General features: G+C 36.2%; 1 protein-coding gene across 5 annotated transcripts in view; it reads left to right on the top strand.

The window, feature by feature from the left end:
* Window positions 1-8,518, top strand: part of myo6b (myosin VIb) — a 46,961-nt gene extending 38,443 nt beyond the window's left edge. For all 5 annotated transcript variants that reach the window (XM_024271057.1, XM_024271078.1, XM_024271065.1 and 2 more), the window contains 4 exons: window positions 1,618-1,721; window positions 4,372-4,506; window positions 5,473-5,691; window positions 7,498-8,518. In XM_024271057.1, the coding sequence (XP_024126825.1) occupies window positions 1,618-1,721; window positions 4,372-4,506; window positions 5,473-5,691; window positions 7,498-7,697 (658 nt within the window). In that variant the 3' untranslated portion in view covers window positions 7,698-8,518. The remainder of the gene's footprint in view (window positions 1-1,617; window positions 1,722-4,371; window positions 4,507-5,472; window positions 5,692-7,497) is intronic.
* The last annotated feature ends 113 nt before the right edge of the window (window positions 8,519-8,631 follow it).

Here is an 8,631-nt window from a genome sequence, read left to right as displayed (position 1 = left end):
TAATATTGTACTAACAATTAAAGCATTAGTTATTACTCTTGAAACAGTGATTATCTCATTTTAAGTGTTTGGTTTTTTGTCTTATTAAAGACAGTTTCTTTCTGCTTCTTGGACTGAGTTTGAACCATAAAAGGGTCACAAGTGTCTTTATCATTTCCTAACTGGGTTTCTGTTATCAGAAATGGCCCACAGTGGCTGCTGTAGCTTGTGGATGTCCACAGGATCTGGACCTCCTTTCCCTTCCAGCTACAAATCATTTCCTAATCCGCTTCTGCCAAAAACTCAACCTGACCTTTTGCTCCCCATCTTCATTCCTGTCTACAACAAAAGCAAAGCTTCCAGTTCTGCTCTATCACTGCTGCACACCAGCCACAGGACAATGATCCTTCTTAAAGTTGATGTTTTCCGTACGTCCGTTCTTTACTCGACTACAATACGTTTTACTGTGAATCCGAGCAGCTTCTTAAGTTCTAATAATACTACATTCACACCGGGCTCTGAAACATGCGTTCAAGCAACCATATCCACTGAAAAGCCTATGTAAACGCTCGTATGTGCATGTTTCGGACTTCTGTATTAAAATGTTCATGTGTCGCTACGCAAGTTTTTAATCTGTTTGCGAGCTCTACACACAAAACGAGGAGCCATTGAACACATTACACCAGATTGACAGCTTACTGACGATTTTTGACTCCATCATGGCGACGTCCTAATTGGGGAAAAAAATGGATTAACTTAATTTGGTTGGAGCCAGAAGTAAGCCATTATCTATGAGTGACGTCACTCTCACTCGGTCCAGTTCTCATATATAGTCAATGATCCAATGCAAACTTTACAGGCAATGTTGATGGACTGAGATATTGAAAAAAAAAAACTCAGGTAGATGTGCATGCAACTGTGCACAGACTGGTGATCTTTTCACCCAATTGTAAGGTTGGTTGGCTCCAGCAGGACCTGTGACCCCAAAAAGGATACGACAGGTTCAGAAGATGGATGGATGGACCACACATCTAAAAACTCAAAAACCTTACATCCTCATCAGCTGTTAGAACCAAAAAACCCACTCAGACGAGCGGTGAAACGTCTTCTAGATCAACCTCTAAAGTCCAGTCGTCCTGACGAACAGAACCCGGTGGTAACACCACCTGGATGACAGAGAATCATCACCGACGGTTAGAATTCACGACGGTAATCTAATGATTTGTGGATCAATCCTTCATCCAGAGACGCCGCGCTGACTGTAATTAGAACAGACAAATCCTTCCTTCCTATTATGGAATTATCGGCTTTAGTTCAGCGGGGGGGCTGGAGGCGTAATCTCCGAGCTTGGCAGAGGTCTGTGAAGCAGCTGAAACTTTAACTCTGTTATTAGTAACTTTATCTAAATGTAGTATGAAAGTATTGTAGTTTTCTTGTTTTTAATAACCCTTTGCTTGCTAGTGTTGCTTCAAATGGGATTAAATCATTTTTTTCTTGAATATTCACCTTTTTAACACTTTTTAAAAAACTCATACCCTGTGTTGAACTGAAACAGTCTAGCTCCGATACTTCCATCCCTCATCCATCCTCCCTTATCTTCTGTATGTTCCCCGCCTCACCCACAATCCTCTGCTGCAGGGGTCCTCAGGTGCAGGCGACCAAAGCTGCAGCTGGTGTGAAAAAGTATGATCTCAGCAAGTGGAAGTATGCCGAGCTGCGGGATGTCATCAACACTTCTTGTGGTGAGAAACCACGATTCCAGTTGCAAGTTACATTCTGAAAGAAAATGTGTCATTTTGCAATTTCGCTCCTTCATTAATGTGCTGTGTGCAAATATTCATTTTTTACAGTTACATGGATGCTTTTCAACTTTTTCTCTACTTTTCTTTTCGTTTCCAAAGTGGCTGTTAAAACGCTCAGACATTTGGCTGCACAGAGCGGGAACATATCCTTCCAAAAAAAAAAAAAAAAAATCCAAAGAGGATGCTCCTGCAGCTGCTGAGGCTCATCGGCTTGTTTTTTAAAAGGAAAGATGGAATGATGGTTGGATTATGGGAGAAAGGAGGCTTGTGCTGGTTGTGGGCAGCCAGCCGTCTCCTGGTTTAGGGAAGCAGAAGCCTCTCTGCTGGCTCACATGCAGATGCTTCTCTGCTAACGCTGACCAGAGACACACATTTGTACTGATTGTGCGAGACGATAAACGCCAAAATGCATCAGACACAAGCCAAGAAGCAGCATGTTAGGATATAATGATAATAAAATATTGCTTAAATGATGATAGAAATTTACTTTAAATCTCCTTAGAATCACAGAAGTTCACTAAAAAGGATTAAAGCTGAATTTACGCATCCTTTACACATATGCACAAAATTTGTATTGAAATTCTATAAATGTAAAAAAAACAATTTTGCAATTAGACTTTTTCTATTCAAATATAATTATGCAGATAACCACAAACCAACTCATGCAATAAGTCAGTTTAAAAAAAAAATAGAACAATACTTTGATTTACATTCAAATATCTACGCTCATCATCATCTATCAAAGGAGGCGTCGGCATCTTGTTCAGGCGATGGAACGGCGAGCTTCATAGGAGCTCATGTTTTATGTACATGTAAACGTTAATAGATAAATGTGTCCACATTTTTTGTGTCATCGTGTATAAAATACGTTTTAAGGTGGATCCTCAGCAGAAAGTAGTCTATTTAAATGTACTAAAAGCATACTTGGTCTATACTAAAAGTGAGGGAATATACTTGACATTTTCTTTTTACAAACTATATATATATATTGTAAGCTTAAGATGTTCCAATTTAGTTTGAAAAAGTATTCAGTTAAGTATACTTCCTACACAACACGTACATGGTCTATAGTAGACTTACTATACTCATATAAACAAGTATACTTAATGAAATACACTGCAACAGTACTACTTTTTGCTAAGGGATCACAAACTCATTAAAATTGTGTTTTTGTCTTAGCAAAAGAAATCTAAACTAGTATGTGTTTGTATTAAAAAAATGTTTGATTTAATGCTATGATCAAGTTCAAGCAACAAATAGACTAAAAAATACACAACTTTCCACCAAAATGTTAAAGGAGCTAATTTTATTTATCAAAGTTAAATTTGTTTAAAATCTTAAAAAGCTTAAAATAAAGATTTCAGGTGCTTCCAAATTCCTACACTACTGCTCCCTGCTTAGTGCACTACAGGGACAATCACCATTTTGTAGGGCTATGCAAATCTACAATTACAAGATTCAGTTACCTGGAAACTTCCCCAAAGTCTATGCAAATACAGACCACAATGCATTGCATTTGAATTATTTGTTATTTGAGAAACAATGTATGTTGTACACTGTGGGTTCCTAAATAGTGTTCACAAAATGTGTGTATTTATGAGGTCAAACTTGCCATAAAAAAAAAAAAAAGTAGCTAACATGTTCCATTTGTGCTAAAGTCCAGGTCATTGGTTAGTACTACACTGTATATAGTCTTTAAGGGGTTAAATAAATTTGGACAAAGTTAAGTTTTTAATAGATAAGTTAGCTAGTTCTGTGCTCTAGTTCTTGATTTGTGGACAAAAACGGATGCACTTCTATATGTACTGCCCCCTATAGGTGGAGGTTAACCTTAATAATGTAATAATTAGATCATTTAAATTGACAAAAAGCTTCAAAGAGAGTCTTTTTTCAGTAAAACTTAAACTGATTTTTATTTTTTTTAAAAGTTGTTATGATCAAACTCAGCCATTGGATCAATTGAAGAAATATATCTTTGCCCCGCGAGCTGCGATGGTCCAGTAAGCTCTAAAATGAATCATTTGCAGTTAAATGAGAGCAATTAAATATTAATCTGTGATCTTCTTTGGGGCAGAATTTTTTTTTCTTTTTTTGCTGCTCCTTTTCTGCTGCAGGAGCACACAAAGGCAAGGGAATTGTGAAAACAAAGCATTGATTTAGTGCAATGAATGATAAAACCTGCAAAAGCATTTTTTATCCAAGAATAATTTGACGAATTTACTTCTTACTTTGGACCTTAATATAAATCCTAAAAAGATTAATAAATGCAGGAAACCCTCCCAAAAATGAACAATTCTTTTCTTTGTTTTTATATAGTTAATTAATGTTGCAAAAATGTAATTCAAACACAAAAAGAATTAATCAAAATGCAAGAATAAAAAGGTGTTAATAAAACATAATTTTAATAATACTGACCCTTATTAAATTTCATTTTGAATTATTTGTAAAAGAGCAAACAAAAAACGACCAAAACAAATCCAACTTTATGAAATGCATTGATGAATACATTTTTTTTTTTTTACAGTTTTCTTCTTATATTTGCTGAAATGTCAGTTTTTAACTTTAACTGCCCATGTTGGTGTGTGTGTAGATATTGAGCTGCTGGCAGCCTGCAGAGAGGAGTTCCACCGTCGCCTGAAGGTCTATCATGCATGGAAGGCCAAGAACAAGAAACGTGACGATGATGGCAGTGATCAGAGGGCTCCGAAATCTGTCACGGACTACGGTTGGTGGAGAATTCTCTCAATCACTGGTTTTTTAAAGTCCCACTCCGATCATCTTTTGATTTATTTTGAAAGCGTTCCCACTCGTCTTTTAATTATGATTTTTTTCTGTCAAAACCAACAAACCTGTGTCATTTCCTAGGACATAGTTTCTTCAGAGCAGCAAAAGTTCATTAGAAATTTGCCTCTGAGTAGTGGGCGGGACTATTGGCTTGGAGCAACCCCGGCCCCTCTTCTCGTCACCCACAACTGAGAGCTGGCTGATTACCTGCTCTCCCATTCTAACATCAAAAATGGCGAGCAATATTGGAGTTATCCAGCTTTGGGGGCCAGTTTTGGGGCCAGATGCGAGCTAGGACGAGGAAAACGAAGACGTACATGGATCAAGTCGTTCATTGTATTTATTATTTAACAACTACAAGCTTTTTCAAATGACATTCTTTCATCTGCTCCTCATTCACTGCAATTTCAATAAAAAAATAATCAGAAATGCAATTTTTTGGCTTAATTGTATTTATATTTGTCTGCCATTGTGAGAAAAATGCAAAATACACAAAAAATACAATTTTCATTGAAGTGGGTCTTTAAGATGATCCATCGGATCAATACAAATCCTAAATGTAAACCTCAAATTTCATAGCTTTATTGTCTTGCTTTTCTTAGAACAAATGCCGGGTTTTGGGAGTAATGGTAACATTTGATATTAATTCTACGATTATATTTTTTTTCTTTTGTTCTTTGTAACGTAATGAGTCATAAAAGCTTCATAAAATTAAAAAAACGTTCCTGTCAAGGTGTTCCAAGCTTTCCCTCTTCCGTGTTAACTTTGATCTCCTGTTTTCTAAGCTCTGTTTTTATTTTTTGCTCAGCTTAAACTCTGCTCCTTAATAAGAAAGCATGAAATGTTACAAATCAAAGTTCTGAAGCAGCATCTCCTCTCCCGCCAACACTAACACACTTCTCTGCAGCCGAACAGAACCCGGCTCCTCCGACGACAGCTCAGCATCAGGAGGTGGCCATGAACCGCCAGCAGCGTTACTTCCGCATTCCCTTCATCCGACCCGCCGACCAGTACAAGGACCCCCAGAACAAAAAGAAGGGCTGGTGGTACGCCCACTTCGACGGGCCGTGGATAGCCCGACAGATGGAACTTCATCCAGACAAACAGCCTATCGTGTTGGTAGCTGGTGAGTCAGCTGCTTTGATCCATGAACGATTTTATGTGAAATATCTCAGTTTAAGGTTGTAGAAGTGAAAATTATCAAAAGTTTCTTCACTCTAGATTTATGTAGCAACATTTATTTTTGCATTTAAGTCAAATTTAAAATCTCTCATTTAAAACCTTTTTTCCCTCTGACTCTGACAAACACTTTTGTAAAGGTGGTTTTTAAATAGTGAAAACGTTTCAGAGCTGAAAAATTAATGGCATTAAATCTTGTTGCAACTTGCAGGAAATTGATGCACAAGTCCCATTTTTACTCATTAGAAGCTTGTGAGTACACATGTATGAAGCGTTTTCAATTTCTTTATTTTACAAATATATTTTTCTTGCAACATCAAACTTTCTGAAAAAGTTTCAAAAAAATTAAAGTTGAAAAAAAGGAATAAAATACAATTGTTAGAAATGATCTTTAAATATTCACTTTTTGCATCAGACTCTATACTACTGAGATTATTTTGGATTGTTTTTTACAACTAATGTTTCGTTTTAGTCCCAAAATGTAGATAAATATAGTAAAAGCTTTGTAAGTGTAAACGTTGCAAACAATAATTTTGTGTTGCGAAACCTCAAAATGAAGAGGTAGTAATGTTATGTCAAAGCATTTGTTTGGATTTTTAACCCCAAAAAATTTTGATCTACCACTTAGACCAGTGGTCCCCTCCGCGAATGGATGGGATTAGTGCAGCAACAGAAGAACAGACGGAAAACAACTGCGGTCAAGTGAGCCGCTGTTCGCTCAGCCGCGGTCAAGCTCCGCGCTACATAAAAGTCATTCGCCCGTATTACACGGTTTACGGCAGAGCATGAAACTCGGTGGAAGAGCTTTCTGTTGGAGCATTAGAACGTCAGATGTGCTCGGAGTAAAATGAAAAAGAGAAATAAAATTCGATAACAAAACTACGTATTCTATCAGGGGATATTTGTACTAATAATCTGTTATTTATTATGTCCTTTCTAAAAAGAAATGTTTAGAGTTTTCAATAATGAAGTTAAATAAAGTCATTTAAAAAATAAATAATTCAATAATTCCAGGCCTTAGACAGAAAATTCTTGTTCTACAGGTCACCCTCTATTATCTCATGGAGACTTTTGTACTTTCACTGTATAGTTTTTGATAAAATAGTAGTTAAACTTTGCATTTTTGACGAGAAATATGTTACGATGGTCATCTTTGAATGTAAATATATAGATTTTGGTCCATAATTCCAGGGCTTGGATACTATATCCTTGTTCTACAGGTCACCATCTATTACCTCACAAAGACTTGTGTACTTTTACTGTATAGTTTTTGAAAAAAATGTCTTTAAACTTTGCATTTTTGACGAGAAATAAGTCAATATAGCTATTTGTGAATTTGAATAAAAAGGTTTTGGTCCATAATTCCAGAGCTTGGACACGATATACTTGTTGTACAGGATTGTCTTACAAAGACTTATGTACTTTTACTGTACACCCCCCAACCCCCCACCCCGTACGGGCCACGGATTAACTCCACACTGGCTGACCGGTCCACAGCCCCAAAAAGGTTGGGGACCACTGACTTAGACCACAGAAAAAAAATTAAAAAAATTACCCTCTTATTCTGAAAGGTTCTCGCGCATTCAAAATTGTCAAAATAAAATTTGAGCATGAATTCATGACCTGTGTTGCATTTGCTGTAGTTGTGCTCCAAATTTCAGCTGATAAAAACATTTTTTGCTTTAATTTAATTTAATTTAATTTATTGATCTTATTTCATTTGATCTAATCTCATTTAATCTCTAACATAAAGGTAAAGACGACATGGAGATGTGCGAGCTCAGCCTGGAGGAGACGGGTCTTACCAGGAAGCGCGGGGCTGAGATTTTGCCCAGGCAATTCGAGGAGATCTGGGAACGCTGTGGTGGAATTCAGTACCTGAAGAAGGCCATAGAGAACAAACAGGCCCGTCCAACCTACGCCACTGCCATGCTGCAAAGTCTCCTCCACTGAACACCCCTGAAAATTCAACATAACACTACTACACATTAAAGGAGAGCAGTGGAATTGTGTTTTTGCAATTTTCCTATCATCCTCAAGTTTTATCCACTTGAATATATTCCTTTATTTACCACTTTCTTCTTTTGTTTCTGGGTTTAAGTTTGTAGTGAAACATTTATGGTGGACAATTAATATTGTTGTTTTTTTTTTAATCTAAAATCCATTACTGATGCCTTAATTTACAAAATATTTGCACTGTTAAGTCTAAATTGGTTTAATGTAAAACCTTGATCTATAGCAAATGACATAGTTTTCCCACTTTTATTTTATTGTAATGAACCAGAGAAACTTAAGACAAATTTAGTACTTTATGACTTGGGAATTTAAGAATTCTATCTCCTTGTATTGTTGATAACAGCTAGTCAAATTGAGTATTATATTTATTTTTTTGTCAATTAATACATTTAATTTACAAAAATATGCTTTTTAGCCTTTCTTCTTATGTTTTCCAAACATCTCAAAAGACACAAAATTCCTAACTAAAAGAATCCTTTATGGTTTGCAGTTTCTGTGTGCTGCTGTTTTAAAGAGCAAAAATGCAATTTGTGTGTGTGCTGTTTTTATTCATTAAACATTTCATTCAGCTCAGTGCTCAACACTTGTTCAGTTGTAAGCATTTTAATCATTTTCTTTGTGAGTCAAATGCTTTTTCAGATTCAAATCTATGCACTAAAACTTCTGATGAACTAAGTGCTGATTTAAAAATGTTATGTTCAGTTGCATGACTTTGCTCTGGAAAACTATACAAAATAAACAGATATGATCATGGTGTAGTTTTTTATGTTTTTTATCTTTCGGGGGGTGTTTGATGTGACTATCAAAAAATATATAATAATAAACAGTTGTTGGTGAGAAAAAAACTGAGGTGGTTGAATCCACATACCAG

The sequence above is a fragment of the Oryzias melastigma genome, linkage group LG22 (assembly GCF_002922805.2).
Source record: "Oryzias melastigma strain HK-1 linkage group LG22, ASM292280v2, whole genome shotgun sequence".
Lineage (NCBI taxonomy): Eukaryota > Metazoa > Chordata > Actinopteri > Beloniformes > Adrianichthyidae > Oryzias > Oryzias melastigma.
This window is presented reverse-complemented; position numbering and strand designations above follow the sequence as displayed.